At 42.8% G+C, this 25,536-nt stretch overlaps 1 protein-coding gene across 1 annotated transcript; it reads right to left on the bottom strand.

Annotated features, from left to right (window-relative positions):
* Positions 1 to 13: 13 nt before the first annotated feature.
* LOC106031049 (protein mono-ADP-ribosyltransferase PARP12-like) lies at positions 14 to 17,306 on the bottom strand. Its single transcript, XM_048061465.2, has 12 exons — positions 16,885 to 17,306; positions 15,822 to 15,957; positions 14,484 to 14,778; positions 13,475 to 13,573; positions 12,316 to 12,439; positions 10,807 to 11,002; positions 10,084 to 10,204; positions 7,427 to 7,523; positions 6,356 to 6,434; positions 4,927 to 5,057; positions 3,982 to 4,130; positions 14 to 3,186 (listed from the first exon to the last, which is right to left on the bottom strand). Exons 1-12 carry the CDS (start codon positions 17,196 to 17,198, stop codon positions 2,912 to 2,914), a joined length of 2,016 nt encoding a protein of 671 aa, XP_047917422.2. The 5' UTR covers positions 17,199 to 17,306; the 3' UTR covers positions 14 to 2,911.
* Positions 17,307 to 25,536: the final 8,230 nt, after the last annotated feature.

Here is a 25,536-nt window from a genome sequence, read left to right as displayed (position 1 = left end):
AAGAGGCTCAATATCATTTTTTGCTTAAAGTTTAGCTTTAATGCAAACGACTTTTAACTCGGTTCATTTCTAAATTCAATCCTGACAGCTGTAGAGGGATTCCACTACTTAACAGCAACATCTTTAAGAAGTTTCCAAGAACTCATAAAGGTCACCAAACACAGTGCTCTTAGACAGAGGAGAGGGGAATACAAGAAATTTAGTGGTTTGAATGCCTCTTTATTTGTCATACACAAGAAATTTACCACTGCAGTTTCAAAAGTGGAAAAAATGGTGATTTTTCTCTTTTGGGTGTTACTGGAGAAATAAGAGATGACGAAGTAACACACCCAGCCATTTTCTTCAAGTTTGTTACTTTACTTATGCACACATTTACACACATGCATGCACACGCACAGACACCCACCTCCCCTTTTATTCCCCCCCCAGGAATAAAGGATTTAAAAATATTAATAATTTTATCCAAATTAGCCATCAAAATTGTTATTAAAAATATCTCAACTTTTTGCATGAAAAATATTTGTTTCCGTTTTCTGGCAAAAGTGTAATGACTTTTCACTTGGTTCAAGTATTCAACAACGACTTTAGCTATTTCAGAAGAAAGGCATATGCCATCAGTATTCTCATTTGCCATAAACATACTGATGAACATGTCTTTGTTTTGGCAGAAAATCTTTTCTGCACAGTAGCTCAAGCTTTCATACATCATACAGCTGTGTAGATTTAGAACTTAGTAGCATGGTATAGTGGTGGACTTTAGTACTAGGTTAAAGGTTGGACTAGATCATCTTTTCCAACCTGAATGATTCTATGATTCTATATTGTCTTCAATTAATTATTATTTGCTGACATTAGACTCATCATGTATGTTCTATTACAAATCTTTCAAGAGAAAGAACATACTCAACTTGCTTTTCCACATACTTACTGGATTTTACTGGGTTTAAACATGAAAAGGGGTATTTTCATTCAGGTATCATGCTGCTAAGTTTTACAGTTCATATAAAAAGGAGTTCTGCACAACCTTGTTCCGGCTAATCATGGCTCAGCTCCTGGTATACAGCACTGAAGTAATAAAAAGTTGCCTGACAGACACCTGTCAACCAGCATTCAGAAGAATTAAAAAGTGCTTCTAGAATACAGGTAGAGAGAAGCTTTTTTTTGGTCACAGAATCACAGAAGTTTTGTCACAGGTTGGAAGGGACACCTGGAGTCCAACCCCCCCGCTCAAGCAGGATCACGTCCAGGCAGGTTTTGAACATGTCCAGAGAAAGAAAGAGACTCCACAACCTCTCTGGGCAGCCTGTTCCAGTGTTCTTCACCCTCACAGTAAAGAATTTCTTCCTCATGTTTAGATGGAACTTCCTGTGTTTCAGTTTGTGCCCGTTGCTTCTCATACTATTGCTGAGCACCACTGAAAAGAGTGCAGCCCTAATGTCTTGACGCCCTTCCTTCAGATATTTATTATATACATTGGTAAGATCCCTTCTCAGCCTTCTCTTCTCCAGGCTAAACAGGCCCATCTCTCTTAGCCTTTCCTCATAAGAGGAAGGTGATGAGGCTCCCTCATCATCTTCGTAGACTTTTTGTCGTAGACAAAACCTATCTTAAAGATTTATGGTAAACTATAGCTGGCAAGTACTCTTTTAGGAGCATTAAAGCAGTGGTAAATGCAGGACGTAAGTATCTATGCATCAGCAACTTTAACCTTAAGAAAGACCTGACAGTTCAAGATTTTTGATTGGCATATGCCAACTGTACAACACTAATAACATACAACATCTTTTGCTGAGAACAATTAACTTATTCAACTTAACCTTGAGATTTTAGAAGTTTCAGCTCATTGGCTGAAGACTACCCACAGTCATCTACTTTTTTTTCCAGCAAGGAAGTCCTGACACCTTGATTACATAGGTAACCAGCGTGTCTCCTGCAACTAAAGGGGCAGTACCCCTAATGAGAGCAGGAGATGGTTATTCCCTGTCTTTCACAGCAGTTATAAAAGAACCATGAATATACTTCAAAGAAACACTTTATTGCTAATCAAGCAGTACAAGCACTGCATTTCACTCCTAAGCATGATAGTCTTAAAAGAGAAGTTGCCTTCTCTTTTCTTCACCCCACACCTGCCAGCACTCTCTCATTTGTAGGCACAGCAAAAGGCATGAAAACTTTGTGTTCTCACAAACCTAAACAAAGAGGTTAGTTACTTGATAAAAGTCAGCTGCTTAAGTATCACAGCTCAAAGCAACCCTTGTTCTGGTTCATGTCTTTGCTACTTGTTTTAAATGAGGAAATTAACAAGTGAAAATAAGTCTCTGTTCCTGTTCAACAAAGGAAATTTTAATTTTCAAGGCTTTGTTGGTTATGTAGGGACAAAAAAAACAGTGCTGCTAAGAATTTATGCAGAGTTAACTACAAGAGGCAGGCTGTACAGTCTCATTTGCAAACACTAATGTCTACTGTTGCAGGAGACGATTAAAAAAGCAGGTTTTATCAAATTTTGAGTTAAAAAGGTAGAAGGCGACAACCTCTGAACTATGAACATTGGTAAAGATCTATCCTGAAACAATTGTAACAAAATGTTATTTAAACTTGGCAGTCATAGCCAATCTTCATGTTACAACCATCAGTGGCTCCATCTAGTAAATGCATAGAAGCCTCAGAATGCTAGGTGTACAGGAAAAGCTGACACCTGCTAAAAACAGGAGATGGACTGAGGATTTTAATTCTAAAACATCCTTTGCGTCTTTTTACCCCTTGTTTTCTATTGCACAGGAAAGATAGAGAGAATAAACATCTAACTGCTCACCTGCCCAAGTACATAACTTACAAAAATCGCTTTTTTCAGTTATGCCAACACTAGAAAAGTGTTCGTAAGAGCTAAACATAACAGTGATTTGTTTTGCTGCTACCACAATCTTGCACTTATCTGGTCAACATATTCTATGAGATACTCTGGATAAATCTGCTGCTTCTCAAAGATGACAAAGATAGAAGGGTTTGAAAAGTTATTCACACAACTGTCATAGAAATTCTGGTCGTCCTTCAAGGGAGGACGAACATAAGAAGAATTACCAAGAGTGAACTCTCCCACCAGCACCCGTGCCAGAAACATGGTCTTGGAGGATGAGTCTTCCCTGCAGTAGTTGTCAGAATAAGATGCATCCCTTGCAAAATAGCTTCCTGCAAAAAGACACCAAGACAGTTGGTAAGACACCAGAATTGCAGGCAAAGGTATGATACAATGTAAAAGCACGCTCATGACCATGGAGCAGTTCAGGAATGACCCTTCTAAAGCCTTCACTTGTCCTGTATGTCCTTCTTAGTGAAAATAACCACTATGTATTACCTACGCTTTTATTTTCCATAACATACATGTTAAAAAGCCACACAAGTAGCTTTTTAACATGTTTTAAATATGGTCATATTCCTCTAAGGCTTACCTCCCCACCCCCAACCTTCCACCTTCCCCACTCTCATCCAACTTCCTCTCTTGATAGAGGCTACTAAAAGTCATTAAAACTACTTCAGATAGTTTCTAAGTATTCAGCTGCATGGGTGGATAGTCAGCATGTCTCGTGACTGTTCCACCTGATAAGTTGATCTTTTCCTGTATAGAGGACAGTGGGTAGGAATATAATTTTCTAACAAGGCAAAAAGCTTGTAACCAGGATGGCATTTATGCTTCTGGCAAAAAACAATTAATGCCACGTTGCATTTGCAGGAGCTGGGAGAAACTGCAACAGAAGTAGGCCTGGACTAAGCTTGTTTGTTTTTGTTCAAGGACAGAATGGAGCACAGAGGCCAAGGCCTTTCTTTATGCCTTAGCTCCAAATGATCATTGCCAAAGTCACACATATTGTTCACAACAAGCCCCAGAATGGCCAAGTGCCCCCTTTCTAACTTTACACCTCTGTAGCAGCTACGGGGATTTTTTTTTTAGCAAGCCTAAGGTTAATGAAAGAGCTGAAAAACAACCTCTGCCATAGACTGTCCCATGAAGGCCACAGATCCTCCAGTCAAAGTTTTGTTGACAGATGGCATCAATGTGTTTTTTGCTGGTCCCATGAAATAAAAAACGCTCATCTGTCTTTCCACCATTGCTCTTCTGCATTTGTTCCTTCTGCCTGCAATGAGAAGCAGTATCATTGTAGTTCTACAGTGACTAGACAGGTTCCAGCTGTACCAGCGCTCAGAGACAAATTCTGAAAATGCCTAAGTTTTGGGCCGACACAGTACAGTGTTTTCTCGCCAGGTACAAATATGCTTTCATTGTACACAAATGCTTCCAGATATTTAATAAGTAAAAATGTTTTGTTCCATTCACTGCTTGGGAGGGGGGGAGATTACCATTACTTGCTAAACACAGGAGTTCATGTTAAGGCTTTCCCTCAATGAGTGTTGCACTGAGTTGTAAAAGCTTTCAGTTCTGACCAGCTTCAAAATAGTGTTAGCTCCAGATGTGACTGACTTCCAGCCTCAAGGCTTCAGTGGAAAGCAGCTGGCCTAGACACAGGCCTGGCCAACATCAGAACTATTTGCTCAGAAGAAAGGTTTCCTCCCACTGAGCTCATCTGATTATTCTGAGCTCTACGTCTTGAGTTCTGGTTTTCCTGGTACATCTTTATCTGTATAACACAGATAAAGTGTAGGTATTTTGTAGGTATTTTATATTATTTTGTAGGTATTGTTTATTTTGTAGGTTTTTTTTGTAGGTATTATTTATTTTGTAGGTATTTTATATTATGTATGTAACACAGATAAAGTGTAGGTATTTATCTGTGTAGGTATTGCAGTGGGGGAGTGGAAACAGATTGTGAAACGCAGCTGCATTTCAGGAATGCTTGTCTATCTTTAGCATACAACTAACTGCAGAGACAACAAACTTCATACACACATACCAGAGCAGTACTTTACACGTACCATTGATACAGTTCCCAGAGAGATGGGTTCTGAACTCTACGAATCCTTTTAATAATTGTTTTTGGCATTGTGCGTTGAAAGTCCGCCTTGACTTTCTTGTATTCATCAGAAGAACTGTCAAGATCAATCAGCTGTAGGGGAAGAGATTAAAAAGCGGCTCTCATCTTTTACTAAATCATAACAAAGCCACCCTACCTAGTGCACTACTCAGACCTTTAAAGTCTTTTCTGTGAAATAGAGATATGAACAGCAAAAATACTCTTGGATAAAAGGCAGATTAGAGATCCCTACTCTCTAAAAGTGAACTCAGCTAGGGAACGTGAACTACTAAGGGTTAAGACACCCAGGCTGCTTGCCCACAGGACTTTGAAGGAGCTGCATACTTTTGTGCAACCAACCCCTTTTGCTCTCTGCGCCAGATACCTGTGCAAGCACTTATCGAACAGGACCTAGATACATAGAAGAAATGAGTACATAAAAACAAAGAATGAAGAATTTATGTTGCAGCAAATCAACGAGTACCTCTACACCCATGATCCTTGAATCTTTATAGTTTATCTCTCTACAGCCAGTGAACACAATCTCCACTGCTTGTCAAGTTTTGAAATAAATTGAAAAGGCTTTATCTGATCAACCATTTTAGGGAAGAGTAGGGACATGCTGCCAAAAATCAGTTCCTGAAATAACAATCCTGAAATCAAGCAAAGTTTTCTACTTGCATGTTTCCCTGAAAAACATCAAAAACAGGGAAGGCTAACGCTGACATTCTTTATTGACAACTTGTTGAGGACATGCACCTTACATTTTTCAGGTTGGCCATTTTCATGATTCATATCAGAACACTTCTGTAGGCATAATTACTACAGTTGACAGAGATGGTGGTGGAGACAGGCAAAAAGTCAACAAAGGTAAGTCATGCAGCTATTAACTGGTTGTGTTACAGAGGTAAAAAAAAGTTCACTTCACTGGAGTTATGCTAACATCCTCGTGCCAACCTGATTTCAGCAATGCTCCATAGATGTGCAGCTGTCTACTTACATAAACCTCAGGGACTGGCTACCCTTAAGTTTAGAGGCACAGTTCATCTCTGATGTTTCAGGACATGCTGGACTGCATTTTAAAATGCTTTTTTTTTGGGCATCAGTAACAGTCTTGCTAATACGTTAATTTGCCTTCAGGCCAGTTTGCCAAGGACTGGGATTAATATGTAGCAGTGAAAATCAATGCTGCCATAGTTACACTGTCACTATTTGCTAGATTAAACTTGGTTCCAGTTTCACCTCTAGGCTCGCCCAGTGTGTTATCAGGCTCAAACTCACCGATACCTCTGCATTATGTTACATATGAAACAGTCATCTACAAGGGCACTGTGACATAACAAACCTGCATACACGAACAAGATGCAGAGATGAAACAAAAGCTTCCAAACCTTGAATCCCAGGTCAGGCAGGGCGGATTTGTCCCAGTGAGCTGGAATACCCTTAAATTCTTCTGTACGCTTAAAGCCCCTGTACATTGCAAGACATTACAAATAGGCAATTAAAACACAACAAATACTTACATTTTATATGCATATGATACTACATATTTTTGCCAAGTTTAGGGAAAATACAGGCAACTTAACATATTCAGAAACATTTCAAAATTGTCTTTTCAGTTCAGCAGATGAAAATATTTTTCCAAATCATTATGTCAAGACTTATGGCAGGAAGGAAGATGCCAAATGAGCAAAGAATTTAGATATACACTGAACTAAAGATGAAACTAGTTCTCGTAGTGGCAAAGAGTTGAATGCACACATAAAAGCCTTGATAAACTGGAGTAGGTACACAAAAATGCATCCACTATCGTATCAGTATGCCAGAAACAGGACAGATACAGCCCTCCCCTGCTACTTCCATCCCCGTTTCATTTAGTATGTTTAGCTGTTCTTTCATGTGTTGTTTAAAGAAACCACTGTGTGCTGCAAGAGAATGCATTAAAAAAAAAAAAAAAGCTGTTTGTTACATAGAATTACATAAAACTTCTTTTGCAGAATCCCACCTTTTGTCTCCAGCTGTGCTGACTACTGTGTACCTCTCAGATCATCTGGTTGTTCTTACAATAATTGTTTCTAAACTCATACCTAGCTTTGAAAACAGATCTCAGATGTCAGAAAAGGCTAGTGTGCATAAACTTTATTGCTTCCATGTGTATCAGCTGCTTTAATACAACAGCTCCCTGTAATAAGCAGATCCTCACAACATTGCTACACGTTGAATTATCTCCTACTTTCTGTGGCCATGCCCAAATTGCTTCACCCCCAAGGCTTCTGAGTTGCTTTAAAACTGTTGGCCAGGCTGGAACATTGACCCGGCTACACACTGATGTAGGAAAGGCATGTCCCTCCTCCAACTGCCTTAGTAGCTGCTCCTTCACCTTAACGCCCTTCAAGATACTACATTCACAATGCACTACTTATTATCCATCACCCCAGAATGAGCAGTTGCATGTAGTTTACCTCGCTCTTGCCTTTTCTACCTCTGTCTGACACACAAATTTAGGTCTTCTGCAAACTTCTCTCTCTGTTGTATAGCGAAGGTTTTTCTGAATCATGGCTGGGAAAAAAAAAAAAAGGAAGAAAAAAAAAGTTGTGGTTTAACCTGGCATGCAATTAAAGCACCACACTGCCATTCACGCACTCCCTTGCAGTGGGATGAGGGACAGAATGGAAAAAAAGGTAAAAGTGCAAGAACTCATGAGCTGAGATGAGGACAGTTTAATTGAAAAGGGAAGAAAACAATAATATTAATAATTAAAACAAATAGGTGATGCACAACACAATTGCTCACCATTCACCAAACAATGCCCAGCCAGTCCTCAAGTAATGGCAACCCCCCCCCAGCCAGCTCCCCTCCATTTTATTGTTCAGCATGATGCCATGTGGTATGAGATATCTCTCTGGTCAGTTTGGGTCAGCTGCTCTGGCTGTGTCCCCTCCCAGCCTCTTGTGTGCACCCAGCTTACTTGCTGGCGGGCAGCACGAGAAGCCCGAAGTCCCTGACTCAGTATAAGCACTGCTTAGTAACAACTGAAACACGTGGTATCAACATTATTCTCATCCTAAATCCAAAACACAGCACCATACCAGCTACTCTGAAGAAAATTAACTCTGTCGCAACCTGTCCTGAAACCTGGACACAACAATCAGCACAGTGTTTCAGAAAGCCTTTGCAATGCAGCAAAATTTGACAAGGTGTTTTGCCAAAAATGCTGAAAAAAAAGGAACCAAGCTTTTCTTCTTGTCACACACAGGGAAGCCAGAGGAGGATGTGGAACCCACAGTCTATCTGTATAGCTCAAAGAGAATTCAAGTTTCCATGAAGGATTCCAGTTTCAGTTTTGCTTTATAAGCTTTACAAGGAGTGATAGACACTGGATGAATATTTTCCCTTCATTGTTCCTTCATCCACTCTTAACCAAAAATGTATTTGGTCACGACAGTGAGTTGTGTTGATCTTAGCTACTTTTTTGTTGACACATCAGTGTTTGTTTCACATTTATTCACAATTACAGCAGTCTGAGGCAATATGAGTTGGGGAAATTATGAGGAAATATGAGTTGGATCAGCAAGAGGTGCATGTCTTGAATGGAGAGGAGGGATGGATCTCTCACAGGCCTGGGAGCCAGGACTGTGAAATTAGGCCCTAAAATTCATGAGGGTGTGCCAGCTGTTGGAGAAAATCATGTATTTGTTTTTGAGTAATTAGAATATGTTGAGAATGTGTGGCCAGTCTTTTCCTCACTAGTCCAAAGGCTTCAAACTTACTTGCCTTACTCAGTTGAAAATCTTCTATCTTAATGGTCTCAAGTAGTGCCAGGGAGGTTTAGATTGGACATTAAGAAGAATTTCTTCATGAGGGGGTGGTGAAGCATTGGAACAGGCTGCCTAAAGAAGTGGTGGAGTCCACATCCCCTCAGGCATTTAAGTAATGTGTGGATGTGGCACTAACGGACATGGTTTAGTCATATCAGTTGATGGTTGGACTTGATGATCTTGAAGGTCTTTTCCAACCTTGACGATTCTGTAATTCTATGAAAAGGATCATTGTAAAATAACTATCTACTTTTGCTCCATGGATTGTATCCCCTCCTTCTCAATTTGCAATCAAGATATTGTCTTCCTACATGTATTTGTAGATTTCCATCCCTATAAATGAAAGCTAACAGGTAACATAGGCCATTCATTTTTACTGGCCACCACCAGCACCAGCCACCTCTGGGCACTACCATGCACAGAAAGCAAACTTTGGAAGAAGAAGTCTCCATTGCATTTATTTGCCTAGATTACTAAAAAAGACAATACCTTAGGAAAGGGATTAATTTACTATGCAATTTCCTCTTCTAAGCCAACAAGTTTCCCCGCCCTGTAGAGAAGATTCTAGTACTGCTTTCAAGTGAATTGCAAACAACATATGCCCTTTCTGCTTGTTTTCTTGATGCAGAATGAGATAGTAATGGGGAGCTGGATCAAAGGCAACTACAGCAACACGACAGTCCAGGCAGGTTGATTGTTTTCCACAGTCTCTGAAAAGGACACTTAGGAAAGCAGCTGCATTAGAGAGGACAGCTACATATTCTTAACAAATGGCTTAAATTTCCTGAACTCTTGGGAAACACATCTTCGTACCTTGACACACTCAAGGTATTTCCTCAGCCCTTCCAGACAGGCAGAGGTATGTAAAGAAAATGTCTGCACAAATCTTGCCAAGCTAAAGAATCACCTCACACCTTGCCCAAGTATTCATTTTTCTGCTAGCCATTGATTAAAGCAGACCAAAAGCAAGCTTGCCAAGTCTCCAGAAGCTTCTCAGCATCAGTGTTGGTACTAGTATCAATGGTAAGTTACCCTTTCACTTGCTGGTAGACATTTTTAAGCCTAGCACAAGAACTCCTAAAAAAAAATAAAGGTTTGGAGGAATAGGGAAGCCATTGTTCTTATTCTGAGAACTTTGACAGGAGCTCTGTCTCTCTGAGCAAACACAGATCGAAGTTACAAGAGGAAAAATTCATCTCCTGCACTAATGTAGTTTAAAACCATAAATAACCTGGCAGAGAGGAAAAGAGAGAGAAATGAAACAAACAGAAAAAAAACAACAAAAGGCAAATGGAACATACCTCCAAAATTGAGTTCATATTCATGTTTTCCAGCTTTGAAGTGCAGCTTTGGAGAACTTTTGGCTATATAAGCTTTCTCCAGGTCATCACTGGAGACAGTGGCAGCTGCATGATCATCATCCTGTCAGGCCAAAACCAAAAGAAAGAGATTCTCCTGGTCTGTTTTATACAAGCAAGTTCAAAAACCAACAACTGTCATAAGGTGGTTGCAGTCTGTACCAGACTTCATGCGTGACAGTAGCTCTCATGCAAAAAAACATCTATTAAGCAGTCGAAAACTGTAGAAACTGCCCCTAAGACAAAGCAAGGAGTATTATGAAGCCTGAAGTTACACAGCAAAGAGTTGGCAGTGACCACTATTACTGATACTGCACATTCACCAGAAGACCTTAGCAAAGACACAGAGTGCTACTGGAACCTCAGAAAAGGAAGTTTTAGTTTGGAGCAGCGAGAAGAATGTATTAATGTGATCCTATCTGACATGACTCACTGAAGAATTATCTGTCAATAACGACTATGACTCACCAGTGACTATGACTCACTCTATCTGAACCAGTCAAATACACAGGGAAGCATCTCATTAGGCCTTTAAAGCCCATCTGCGAAGTGTGTGTGAGAGGGAGGGGGTGACAAAAGAGAGGATATAAACAAACACCGTGCACTACTCAGTAATTCTGCACTCTTAGTATAGAGCTGAGATTCTCCCTGGTTCCCCACACTTACTTTCTTTCCATACTCCTTCCACAGACCATATTCATCTTTCCAGTACCAGATCCATTCTGTTGTAAGAATGAAGTGAGGGGGTTTAGTCACAGAGGAGGCTGTAGAAAGACGTCTAACCTTTCCGAACCCACAGTACATATTAAGAAATGAGATGCAGGACAAGACAGAGCCACTTTCAGTAACCACGTTACTACATCTGTTAAGAAAAAAAAAAAAGTTCGTGAAGCTTTACACATAGTTTCAAAAGCCTGCCACAGATCTTCAAATTAAGTCAACATCACTCAAGAGCAGAATACAAACCTGTTGTTTCCACAACAATACCAGTTCTATATTGTTTGTACATATTTTTCCTCTTCAGGTATACGAGGTACTCTAGCAGTTCCACAGTGGGGATAGGGATGGGGTGGGGAAAGGGTAGAAAAAATCCCATGCTACCTTCACATCCTCCACATCAAAAGGTGAAAGAGAACATTACTTCTAATCATGGGGTCAAACTGTATTGACAAGTTCAACCAAAGACAGATTTTTAAAAGTACATGTGACAAGTCATCATTCATCTGAGGTCTTCCTTAGTGAGGAGTAAGATTTCCTATGGCATCAGCAGTAGGAACTATTTATCTACTTTTTCAGAGCGAGAAATACTAGAGTCAGATCATTCCCATAAAATAATCGAGGCAGGTTGTCCCTGGCCAGCAGCCAGGTACCCACAGGGCAGCTTGCTCACTCCCCCTCCTCTTACCTCCCCTCTTCAGCAGGACAGAGGGGAGAAAAGAGGAAGAACAAATGCAAGAAAACTTATGGGTCAAGGTGAAGGAAGTTTACAAAGTGAAGGGAAGAGGGGGAACATAATAAATAACTAATGATTTTTAAAAAAATCAAAGAAAAGCAAATTGCTCCCCACCTCCCACAGGCAGACTGCCCAGCAAGTCTCTGAACAGCAGCCGCCTTGGAAACCCCAAAACTTAATCCCTCTTTTTCTAGGCCTGCTTTTATGGCTGAGCATGACATTATTGGGAAGGAATATCCCTTTGGCCAATTCAGGTCAGCTGTCCTAGCCGTGTCCTCTCCCACTTTCCTGCCCACTCCCAGCAAACTAATTTGTGAGGGGGAACTGGGCTGAGAGGGGCAAACAGAGAAAACCTTGACTCTGTGCAAGCGCTGCTCAGCAAGGACTAAAACACTGATCTATCAAGAGTGTTTTAGTTACTAATCCAAAACACAGCTCTGTATGATCTGCTAAGAAGAAAGTTTTAACTCCATCCCAGCCAGACCACGTGTGGTAACCCAAGGGGTCCTATACAGACTTTGAGCATGAATAAATCACAATGGATCAGATCTTGAGCAACAGCAGATCAATGAAGCCAGGTCAGCAGAAGAGTGCCAAACAAGGCTAGTTCTGTAATGACTGCAATAGAATTGCAGCAATTTATAGCCACTGAGGACCTGGTCCAATATTGCACATCCAGAGGGCAAACTCCAAACACTATTAAATCTTGTAAGAGTTTATACCTGATGTTATTGGGGTCACAGTATGCTTTTTCTATTTCTTCCATATTCTTGAAGTCCTTCCAGGTATTACCATCAAAGACCTGCCATCTATATGGCAAGTGAAAATGAGTTCTGATACACTTGTCTATGGAAGTAAAATGAAAAATAAGACATGCATTATTTTTAGAGTCTTTGAGGAAGACTCCAACATTTGAGGCACACACATACACTTAGCTGGTGAAAGTATCAAATGCACAGCTATGGCAAGTGTTCACCTATGGAATCATTACAAGCAGTAGTTCAGAATTTTTCAGCATGATCAAGAAAAACTTGACCCAACTTTGTACGATTAACCACCCAGTCCCACAAAGATATTACTGAAAAAAACAGTGTTCAGTTTCAGGATAGCAGATAGCTCATTTAAAGACATCAGGAAGTCAATAGGCTTAAGAGTCCAGTGACTATTCCACTACCAACAGAAACAGTGGTTGCAGTATCGCAGGAATCACAGGTGTTACTCAGAAATCATTCAACGAGTCACTAGGCAGTCCTTCCTCAATAGCAGAGAAGAACAAATCACCAGTACACATATGCATAAATTTCAGGCTAGCTTTCATGGTAGAGGAAATGGCAACATAACAAGACAGAAAGTCAAGACGACTGCGCCACAGTTCACATGCGAAGATGTGCAATACCTCAGAGCTATCACAAGTCAAGAACATTAAGAAGGAAAAGGATGACAAAAGGACACCCCAACAAAAAAAGTCGCACAGTGGCATTTTTCTGGAGAAGTCAGAACATTTTCAAAGGGATACCGAGCTCAGACAGATGAAACAGAAGAATGCTTCACGAAACAAGGGAGAATGCAGAATTCAGAGTGTCTTTTGTAGTTATTTGGCAACAGGACACCCATCTTTCAGCAATCCCTTAGGTGAACCCAGCTAAAGTAGCCAATCTCCAACACAGGCCAGTATTAGACACTTCAGAGCAGGACAAAACAACTCTTTTGTGCGGTAAATCGGGTCGGTCAAACACTTTCTTACCAGCACTCAGCGTTACGATGCGATTTAACTAAAGATAAGCATAAGCTCCGAAGTTTCCCTTTTCTATGGAAAACATCTATCACTTTCGGTTTCTCAGAAAATGCAAATAGACTGGACTTGCTACAGTCACGACCTACCTTTAAAACCACAGCTTTTGTACAGATGATACAAACAGATCTGTTCTGATTCATCATTATTTGTAGATGAAGACTCCTGGCTAGAGCTGTGTTTTCTCTCTAGAGGGGGAAATTATAAGCCTTATTAATACACTTTGTTTCAATAAGTCCCCTTACAAGTGCAGCTATAAAGATGTCTTTGATAACCTCATATGCACAGGAGTCCTGTCCCTTATCCACCCTTCCTAAACTTGACTTTCTTATAGCTGCTGAATTCCTCAGACGCAGTTGCTAGCTGTCACCACAAAATAAGAATAGAATCCAGTGCCTCTGCATTTCTCGATAGACTTATCTGTGCATTCCACACAGTTGTTCAACATAGGCAGCTATAAAATTCAAAGTCTCAAAATTTGATACTTCTGTAAATCAAAGCACACCTAAAGAAACAATAACTGCAGGGAGAATAGCAGAGATGAACATACACACACTTGGATTCTCCATTCTGTTATCCATTTTTTTCCAGTTAAATTATAGTAACTGACAATTCTAAGGAACTTCAAAGGAAAAGAACAAACAAAATATTGTATCTCTGAGAAGCATCTAGGATACTGCTCTGTGAGTTCTTGTGCTAAGCAATGGCTATATAAAAGAAAAAAATAATGAGAAAATAGTTTATAATCACCCAAATGCGACTTCTATTCTCAAATGGTTCTCTACCCTTGTTAATGTGCTTTCACGACGAACACATCAAAGATCTCCTGATCTCCAGTTACAGTTATGGTTTGCTAACCCCCATTTTTAATTTATTTTCTTTTAACAAAAAATCCAAGGACTATATTTCTCAGACAACCATTCCTTGAAATCCACTCCACTTGAATTTAAGACAAGTCTCTGCCAATGACTTGGGTGCAAGGTCCATCCTAAAAGATACATCAGGATGTGGAATTCAGTTTCCTCTTTCTTAATGGCATCTGTGTGAATATTCACTATGGTGACTCTTCCAGTGTTTTCAAAAGATGGTATGATTTACCTTTGCTTGGTGAAGACTTGTTATCTTCTATGCCATACACACTTCCATTGCTATTTTGTATGGCATACATATTCCTATAAATGGAGGGTAGTTTCTGAATAATGTCTGGGCTTATTCCCTGTCTCTTCAGTTTCTTGTAACATTCTGACTTTAACAAGTCATGGGATCTCTTGCAGCTGCTGCCAAATCTGCACTGTCCCCGCAAAAAGTACTGGCAAGCATGCAGCTTGGCGCAGGTCTCTTTAAAAGTACAAGATCCATAAGGTCCATCACCTTTGTTGTAATGCAAGCAGACCTTCAGTAAGGAGAAAAAAAAAAAAAAGACAATTTAAAGATTCAAGTATAACATGCACATATATTCAGACTGTTTGAATTCAAGAAATTTTACATTTGCATTTAGAAGACATACAAGTTTTTCTTCTTGTTTTCCAAGTGATTACTTGATAGTTTTTTCCTTTCCCCTGCTAATGTCCAGAAACATCTTTCAACAGAAAACAGCTGTGTTATTGACATTCTCAAGCAAACAGTATTTTGCTCTATATCACATAAGTGTAGGACAGCAGATTTTATTCTGTCACTACCCTAAATCTCTGGTTTTCTAGTTTAGGAATAGTGAAATTTTTCAACCTGAATTTGATGGTAAGAAGTCCTGAGTCTGGCTGGCATGGAGTTAACTTCCATGTTCCAGTTTCTTCATAGCAGCCTGTATGCTGCTCTGTTTTGGATCCAAGACCAAAACACTGCTGATAACATACCAACATTCATCAGTAGCTGAACACTGCTTGCACAGCCAAGACTCTGTCTTCCTCCCACACCTCAGGAAGGCTGCGGATGGGAAAGAAGCTGGGAAAGGACAAAGCTGGAACTGCTGACCAAAAGTAGCCAAAGGAATGGCCCATACCTTATAACATAAAGCAATAAAAACAGAGGGGCTGAGGGGTGTCCTCTTACAAGGTGGTTGTTGCTTGGAGACTGGCTGGGCATTGCTCTGCTTGTGAGCAGGGGTGAACATGCAACACTTCATCTCTTCCCCTCTTTCCTCCACTTACTAAACTGCCTTTAGCCTGACCCTCACTCACGTTTTTCCACTTTTGTTCTTTCGACTTTCTCACAACTGTCCTGTGGGGGGCAGGGGAAAGGGGAGTGAGCAAGCGGCTGTGTGACAGCTCAGCTGCCAGCCAGGGACAACCTTCTGTGTAAGAGAACAAAAGATTTAAAGTATTACATTTGGATTATGCTAACTAAACTGATACCTAACATCTCCAGATAGCATCGAGCCTCTTCCACTTTGTGAGGGTCACCGAAACAGGCATAAGAAACCATCACACCACTGCTCACCTCTGGTAGGAGGGAGGGATCGTTTTGAAGCAGAAGCTGATGAAGTTCATTACTGCTAAAATTCTCAAGTCCATATTGTTTTAAAACACGGTGATTGTGGTCTGAGTAGAAGTCGTGAACAAACTTGCATTCCTTCCTACAAGTTAAGAAAGCCAAGTGCAAAATGAATGTAACGTACTGGCACAATTGCGCTACCCCACCTATATTACACTAAACAATTTTAAAAGCACATCAAATTAGTTAGTTTCAGAAAAATCTGCAGCACTGCCTTATAAAGTAATTATGTGATTTGCACAGCAGACTACGAAATTACCCTGAGGATAATTACCACGCTATTTCTGATTTACAGCCATTACAGCATTACCGCTGCCTGACGCTATCGGCGTATTTGACCTGCAGCTCACACCTGTGCACAGGGCAACACCGAGAAGCCAGGCAGTGTTCGCTCAGCTCAATCCCAGCACACACACTGCTCAGCTTTGTGGGCACGAAGCGCTCGGGTTTGTCGGAGGCGACAGCCTCTGCGGGGCAGAGACTAAACAGCCTTTTCACCCTAGCCCTGCAGGGAAGTGGCAGAGGCTCCAGATAGGACGGTGGGCTGGAAAGGAAGTGTTGCAACCCAAACAAGTCTGAAACCTCTCGTGGCTGCCTTGAAAAAGACAAAACAAGAGTACTTAAAGTACCTCGGCCGGCACGGAAATGGAAGGAAGGGTTTTACCGAGGCCTCTCCGTGCCGGGGGGGCACGGCTAGCACAGGGCCCCTCTCACCTCACCCAGGAACCGCCGGCCGGGCCCAAACCCCCGACCACTCCCGCCCAACGCAGCCGCAGCCCCCCGGGCCTGTGATAAACATTAATACGAAACTTTTATCCTCAAAACGCCTCTCCTTCCCACCAGCCCCTGCCAACCGCAAGGCGGCCCCGGCGCCCCCCGCCGGCTGCGGGGCAGGGGGCGGCCGCCGAGACCCGCGGCCCGAAGTCGGGGGGGGGGGGGCTCTGGGCCGGAGTCTCCCGGCATTCAGCCGCAGGACCCCCGCCGCCCCCCCGGCACCCCGGTCCCTCACCTGGCCTGCTGGTTGCGGCAGAGGCCCTTCAGGTGGTACTTGCAGAGGTGCAGCCGCCCGCAGCGCCCCTGGCAGCCCGCGCCGTGCTCCGGGCACAGCCGCAGGGCGCTGGTGGCCACCACCACCACCACCTCCTCCGTCTCCGCCGCCTCCTCCGCGGGCCGCCGCAGCAGCGTGAAGCGCTCCGTGTCCCGCAGCACCGCCTCCAGCTGCTCGGCCCTGGGCCGGCCCGGCAGCTGCTGCCGGAGCTCGCTCAGCTCCAGGCTGCCGCCGCTGGCGCACAGCACCCGCAGCGCCTGGGCGGACAACGCCATGGCTGGGGTCGGCTGGGGCACCGCCGGCGGTCCCGGCCCCGGCCCCGGCCCCGGCCCCGAGCCGCTCGGCCTGGCCGGCCCCGAGCGGCTCCTCCCCGGCCGCCCCACCCCGCTGTGGCCCGGCCGAGGAAACGAAAACGAAAGCGGAGCGGGGCCGTGCCCGCCCCGGGGCTGGCTTCGTGGTGCCGCCTGACGGCGCGGGGGTGCGGGCTGGGCGCCCCGCGCCTCCCTCCTCCCGCTGGGCCTGGGGGTCCGTCCGGGCAAAAAGGGGCGGCCGGTGTGGGGTGAGTGCCCCGGGGGGACGGCAGGCCACAAACAACTCTCCCTGCCCGCTTCAGTCACAGAAAGAAAGGCTGGCCTGTGAGTTCGACCGCCATTAGGCGCCAGGAAAGCCGCTCACCAAGGTTTCCGACCTGTGCCAGGTTTCTAAGGCTTTGCGGAGGGCAGTCTCATGCTCCTCTCAGTTAACAGCTCAGCCGTGGGCACGCTGGCTGGCAATGTCCCTGCCCTGGCTGCAGTGCTCACAGAACCAAACGCCTGATAAACAGGGTCACCTCATCCCTTTGTACCACAGCCACAGCACCGGAGTGTGGCCAGGTAAAGTGCTCACCTCCGGGAGCTCACAAACTCTGTACTGTGGGAGCACGTTTTCATTTTTTAACGTGCTTTCCTTGTTGGGTCGTTTGGGCACTTCATCACCTTCTTTCAGAGGAGTGCTTTAAGCGGTGGTGAAAGAATGGTACCAAACACCGTTGTTTAAGCTGGGGTGCCTGCAGCAGGCACAGGCACTGACAAAGCTGATGGTGAGTTGCATCGAACGAGCATCCTGCCTGCTTCCTGCTCCTGCCAGTCAGGTTCTGCTACGTGCAAGGTTCATCTGGCTGCCTTTCCCCTTGTTTCTTCTTATTTCCTGCTTCCCCTGTGAGACCAGGAAGGGAGTGACAAAATGAGAAGCTACACGGGTACATCGAACAGAACAACAGCTATGCTCAGTCACTTAGAGGTTCATATAGATCTGTAGCCTGCCTCTGACGAAGGATGTCACCAGATGCCTAGCAGGCAATGTGAGAGGCTGTAGAGTCACTGCCCTTCAGCCCTCCCTCCCAGCCTCGGCTGATTAGATTTCCTGAACCGCAGAAATGTGCCATGCACTTCCTTGATTCAGTTTCTGATTTTATAGCCACTTATATCCCCCTTTGTTGTCTCTTTTCTGAACTGAAAAGAGTTTGAATCTATTTTGGCTATTCTTGGCATAGAAGGCATCCCATAGCTTGGACTGTCTTTGTCCTCCTTTGTTTCCTAACACAGTCTTTCCTTAAGGGGCGGACCTGCAGATGATATGCAAGGTGTGAGTGCATCAAATGTCCGCAGTAGCTTTTTAGTGTTTTTTCTTTCATCTATTGCTTTCCTAATAATCCCTGCTATTTGATTTTGTTGATTGCTTTTGAAGAGGGAGTGTCACGGTTCATTTGGATCTCTTAAATATACAGGGACCTCTGTACCCTGCAAATGAATTTTTATTTTATGAGCTGATCAGGAAAGAAGACAAACAAACATGGCAAACAAGGGCTCAATAGCCTTTTGTCCTAAGGGAACTCTAAAAGACTAGTTTAAAATGTGAATTTACTATGTCATCACTCCATTAATTCATGAAGTTTCTTGCTCGCAGATTCTCTAATTCGTAACTAACTCATAACTTGCACACCTATGAGCAAAATAGTTACCTAGCTGGTGGCAAGAGGGCACGTGCCTTCTCTGTCACCAGGAAGCACAAAAGCCTCGGCAGCTTGGCTGCTGTTGTTGGATCCACCTCAAAAGCTTTTCAGGGAAGCTGATGTATTTATACCATCCAGCTTGGAAGTAGGATAGGATAGAATGGAATGGAATGGAATGGAATGGGAAGGGAAGGGAAGGGAAGGGAAGGGAAGGGAAGGGAAGGGAAGGGAAGGGAAGGGAAGGGAAGGGAAGGGAAGGGAAGGGAAGGGAAGGGAAGGGAAGGGAAGGGAAGGGAAGGGAAGGGAAGGGAAGGGAAGGGAAGGGAAGGGAAGGGAAGGGAAGGGAAGGGAAGGGAAGGGAAGGAAAGGAAAGGGGAAAGGAAAGGAAAGGAAAGGAAAGGAAAGGAAAGGAAAGGAAAGGAAAGGAAAGGAAAGGAAAGGAAAGGAAAGGAAAAGAAAAGAAAAGAAAAGAAAAGAAAAGAAAAGAAAAGAAAAGAGGAGAAGAATAGTTCCAGTTGGAAGGGACCTCCGAAGATCATGAAGTCCACATCAAGTCTAAAAAGATCATCAAATCCATTTGGTCTATGCCATTTCTATAAGTTAATGGATACTGAAGAAACCTCTACATGGTTAATATGCAAGAATGCAGGGGATGATGGCTGCAGGAGACAGCAAGCTACAGGGGATGACAGCTGCATAATGACCAACGTGTTGCTCAACTTTGACCAAATGTCTCCCAGTATATGCCAGGCCTTAGCATGAGCTATGTGTTAGGCTGAAACCTGAGCAGTCATTGAGTGAACTGGCACATTGGAGCTGGTGTTTTCACAGAATTATCCCATTATTCGTAGATCTCATTCCTGACTGGTAATAGCTCAGAAGCCATTCTGTCACTGAATAGCTAGACCTATAATTCTGTCAGTTTTCCCAGGAGCAAAAGTTGAACTAGTAGAGCGGCCGGTGACTGATGCAGAAGGAAGATTTGCAGATCTTCTTTTGCATTTAAGTACCTTCCCGTCCCCAAACGCATACCCGAAATAAATCATAGCTTTTTCCTTCTCACATGAGTTTCTTTAGTTTGTTTTCTGGCATGTTCCTCAGGAAGAAAAAAAGTACCTCTTTGATTTGATACAACTTCCCCACCTATGAATTATATATAAGCAAAATTGTATTTTCTCCTTCAGAAGGATTTTCTGCTAATGAAAAAGTCAGTTTTGGTTTGTAAAATTAAATATCTCCAGTGTAAGAATGGATTTCATGAGACCTCAGGGGCACATAAGGCAAGTGGCTTCTCCTCACCTCCCAAATATGCTAATTAAAGGTAAGGCTGGAACTGTTTTCTTAAATGCCATTGTAACATAATTGCTTATGAGCTATTCTACCTACCGTTTATGACTGCTTTGTGCATTGGCCCTGTAATAAGCTCCCTTTAAGCGGTTCCTATGGTTTCAGATCAGCTGCTGGACCTGCACATGGATTTTTAATATCTGTGGGACTTCAGGTATAGCAGTTTCAGTGAGCCACCTCTGCTAACATATGCTGTATTGTATGCTATTGTGCTATGAAAACTTTACCCTAGAAATTTTCAAGTGTCAATCATTACATTAATATCTTTATTTTTAGTAACAGTTGAAGGATAATTGTGTTATTTTGAATTGCAACATCATTTCATAATCTTGCTTGTGTTGGTCTTCAAAATGGAGTAATGTAATGACTTTCCAATGAATTTGAGCACAAACCTTTAAAAAATCCCTAGTTTAATCGTAGGTGGTGCAACCCACTTCCCACCCCATCCATCTGTTTTAGCCTTTCCCCTACCTGGCATGGAGAAGCTTTTAGCTTTGGGTTGTATGTGCTGGATGGAGACATCATACTGAGCCTTCCCTACATTTCTGTAGAACTTGTAATTACACAGGTAAGGAAAATGAGCAGGAAAAGGTAGATTTTGGACTTAGTTGTGAGCTAGAACGTTTGCAGGTGGAACGTTACCTTCTGGTCAGTACAGCTGCGCTGCTGACTGTCAGGGACTTAGAAGCTTGGAAGCGCAGTATGCTCATTTGACAATGTTTTTGATCACTTCTCAACCTACATTTAAACACATGTTCAGAGGGCTAATCCTTTCTCCAGTGATGGTCTGACAGCATGGTTACTTTTAAACACTTGGCTAAACCTTTGGTAATGTTGTGTGCAACTGGTCCATTCATTCTGGCTTGTATTTTTTATATATTACTTCTATGCATTACACTAATTTCTTCACTTATCACTTACATTTCTGAAGTGTGGATTAATTGACAAGATCTCTGTATAACAAATTTCCAATTACAATCCCAGGAATTTCCCAGAGGCACACTAAACTAAAAATCAACCAACCAGCGGATGACACACATACCTCCAAAGCAAGAAGCAAGAACTCAGTTCTGGTGCAGTACATGATCAACACCAGACAGTGGGGCTGTTGGCTGTCCAAGAGATCTTGCATCCTCTGCAGAAAGCAGGATAAATCCTCGTTTTCTATAGTTGCCTCAGGACTGAGTTTATTTTCATCATCTAACTGTATAGACTGGATGGGATATAGAACACCCATTTTTTTTTTAAATCAAGCTGTTTGTTTAATAAGAATAAAATAAATAAATTATTAGAAAATAAATAAATTATAAGTATAGTTTAGCCTAATGGTATATGCCAGAAATTGCATTTTTTACAGATTACATTGTTGCCTAAATACTTCATAAGTGGCCTTGCTTCTGAAAAGAAAAATAAATTTGGACTGAAAACTCACAGTACAGTTAGTGATATAGTTAGTGACTCTCATTTGTCATTGGCACAGCTCTAGTTTTGTTCTGTTGAAGCTTTAGTTACTAGGTGCAGGTGTAAATGTCTGTTTATTGTTCCAGCCATAGGCTTTTATTCTTCTCAGCATTATAGTTTCAAAAAGGTGTTGTTTTCATACAGACCCATTGCCTTTTACACTGGTTTCCTCCATCGTACAGAAACCACATCTTCTACACTTTTTTGACTCTGCAGATCACCTGTGTCCCCTACTTTATTCTTCTAAGGGCTGCCAGGCATTCTTCTCCTAGGTCTGGTCCCAAACTCACTGGAGTTTACGTGGACAGGAATCTCTCCATCGCTTTTGAGGCCACAGTTATCATTTCTCTGGTGGCTGTTTCCCTAATCTGCTATTTCATGAGGCTCACTCTTGTTGGAAGAGCAATACAGAGCCCTTTCAACTCACAGGTAAATACATCCCTAAAATTTGCAGTGTATTTGCTGGAACCAAGTCTCTGAAGCATATCTTTTTCCCAGGACTTCTTAATTAAGGGTTAATACAATATTTTTAATACAATATGGATCATCAAATGAGCAGTGAGTGAGTAACATCCTGAGCAGCAGGATTTTGATTTACCCCTGGAAAGGCGGTGTGAGTGGGAGTATATATGTCGGCCACAGATATACAGAATGTCCTTAACAAGTGGCTCTGCATGGCTTTGTCCAAATTTCTTGCCAGGACTCTTTTTAAAAATTGTGAAAGTTTCTTAGACCACAAAGGCACTCCTATAAAGACCAGGGAGGCTGTCATGATCATGAGGGGAAAAGAACACCAACCCATTGATTTTAGCTTAGTTTTTATGCTTCTCATTCTCTTCATTTAAAATTATTTATAAAAAAAAAAAAAAGGTGAAACTTGTGCGGCATGGGAAGCATGGGAACCAACCAAAACAAAAAGTTTATTGAAATAGGTACAAGTAGAAACGCCCGAAGTTTAGAAGCCTTTTCTTGTCTCAGAACAGTTTTGCCTTCATTTGTCAATACCTCACCCAGAAACATTTACTGTCCCAATATACATATATGGCTGCTAATTCCTCCTTTAACCCTTCCACTTTGAGATAGGAGTGGCTTCCCTGTTGGCAACAAGTGAATAACAATTCTGTTTTCTTTAATGTGACACCAAACCACTTATCTACATATCACAAATATTTGCTTAACATAAATTCATTCAAATTATCAGTTCCAACAGTTCAAACTGTTCTTTTAAAAGCTCACTAACTTTTCAGAGTTTTTTGTGATAAAAAAAATTCAATTTGTCAGGAACCAGAACAATTACTGAAGCGCATGTCAGTTTTCATTTTGTATTGCAGTCAGCAACAATGCGAAAACTGGCCTGATTGTACAGTGCTTCAGAATGTGTTAGACAAAATATGAAATTTCATTGATAAGGACTTAACCTCTGATGTCTCCATGAGTGGTAAGAAGAGATGTGTTTATGACAATGTGTAGCACATACAAATTAAAAATCTGAACATACTAGCTCAAAACAAACAAGCAAACAAAAAACCTTGCTATTTTTTGTTTATATTATTGGTATTTTTATGACAATAATCATGGTACATGTTCATCAAACCAGTTTGGAGCACAGGACAGAAGGGATCACTTGGATCAGCAAGTCTATTCCCTCACAGTCACATGCACCTCGTTTTTTAGATATCCAGTTCAGAAAAGTCCACAGCATAATCAGCAGGTTCCTTGAGCCCCAGAAAGCTCTTCTTTAGCACTTTCCAACAAACGTAAGGCATGTACCCTCTGAAGACATCCAGGAAAAAGCAGGATCATTAAAATTATGGAAGGGACCAATAGAATTCAGAAGGAGGATGTATATTTTTCAAAGCCTTTGAAAACAGCAGTCAGCTACAAATTTGAAATGAAATTTACAATCGAATCTAAAACAAAAATAAAAAACAACCAAAAAAAAACCACCACCACAACAAAAAAACAGCTTTGTAAGGAATAAGAAATTTGTGGCTTTATTTTCCAGTTGCTATACCCTACTTTCAACTGAAGCTTCTTTACTTCAGTGCCAACTTTCTGAAGTTTTCCTGTGCCGCCTTCCTCTATGGGTTCATTTACTCCTCTGTGTGCTCATCAGCTAAATTCAGTTATTCATGTGGTGTGTCACGCAGCACCTGGAATGTCACAGGGAAATGATTCAGAGATCAGTAGAAGCTACTTATGGTGGCAGGGGATAAACATAAAGACCAAAAGACCTCATCAAAAACAAACAAAAAAAATTGTGTGCTTTCCAGAGCTTCTTGCAGTAGTATAATAAGGTATAAAACTAACCTATTCATACAGTCTTTAACAGCTATCTAGAATCCCAGCTAAAATAGGTGCTTGGTAAAGGGAGGCCTAAATTACACAGAATATTTATGCATTTAATTGTAACTACAGTTGTGAAATGAGAATATATTCAGACATATTAATCAGATACAGGACATACAGCTAGTCGGGGAACTATAGGCCTGTCAGTTTGACCTCAGTGCCAGGAAAGCTCATGGAGCAGATTATCTTGAGGGTCATCACGCGGCACTTGCAGGGCAAGCAGGCGATCAGGCCCAGTCAGCATGGGTTTATGAAAGGCAGGTCCTGCTTGACGAACCTGATCTCCTTCTATGACCAAGTGACGCGCTTGGTGGATGAGGGAAAGGCTGTGGATGTGGTTTACCTTGACCTCAGTAAGGCTTTTGACACCGTTCCCCACAACATTCTCCTCAAGAAACTGGCTGCTCGGGGCTTGGACTGGCATACGCTTCGCTGGGTTAGAAACTGGCTGGATGGCCGGGCCCAGAGAGTTGTGGTGAATGGAGTCAAATCTGGTTGGAGGCTGGTCACTAGTGGTGTCCCCCAGGGCTCAGTACTGGGGCCGGTCCTCTTTAATATCTTTATCGATGATCTGGATGAGGGCGTCCAGTGCACCCTCAGTAAGTTTGCAGATGACACCAAGCTAAGTGCGTGTGTCGATCTGCTCGAGGGCAGGAAGGCTCTGCAGGAGGATCTGGATAGGCTGGACCGATGGGCTGAGGTCAACTGTATGAAGTTCAACAAGGCCAAGTGCCGGGTCCTGCACCTGGGGCGCAACAACCCCAAGCAGAGCTACAGGCTGGGAGATGAGTGGCTGGAAAGCTGCCTGGCCGAGAAGGACCTGGGAGTAGTGGTTGATAGTCGGCTGAATATGAGCCAGCAGTGTGCCCAGGTGGCCAAGAAGGCCAACAGCATCCTGGCCTGTATAAGAAGCAGTGTGGCCAGCAGGTCTAGGGAAGTGATTGTGCCCCTGTACTCGGCTCTGGTGAGGCCGCACCTCGAGTACTGTGTTCAGTTTTGGGCCCCTCGCTACAAGAAGGACATGGACGTGCTCGAGCGAGTCCAGAGAAGGGCAACCAAGATGGTGAGGGGTCTGGAGGACAAGTCTTACGAGGAGCGGCTGAGGGAGCTGGGCTTGTTCAGCCTGGAGAAGAGGAGGCTCAGGGGAGACCTTATTGCTCTCTACAGTTACCTTAAAGGAGGCTGTAGAGAGGTGGGGGTTGGTCTGTTCTCCCACGTGCCTGGTGACAGGACGAGGGGGAATGGGCGAAAGTTGCGACAGGGGAGTTTTAGGTTGGATGTTAGGAAGTACTTCTTTACCGAAAGGGTTATTAAGCATTGGAACGGGCTGCCCAGGGAGGTGGTGGAGTCACCATCCCTGGAGGTCTTTAAAAGACGTTTAGATGTAGAGCTTAGCGATATGGTTTAGTGGAGTACTTAGTGTTAGGTCAGAGGTTGGACTCGATGATCTTGAGGTCTCTTCCAAC

This window comes from Anser cygnoides, chromosome 1, assembly GCF_040182565.1.
Source record: "Anser cygnoides isolate HZ-2024a breed goose chromosome 1, Taihu_goose_T2T_genome, whole genome shotgun sequence".
NCBI lineage: Eukaryota > Metazoa > Chordata > Aves > Anseriformes > Anatidae > Anser > Anser cygnoides.
This window is presented reverse-complemented; position numbering and strand designations above follow the sequence as displayed.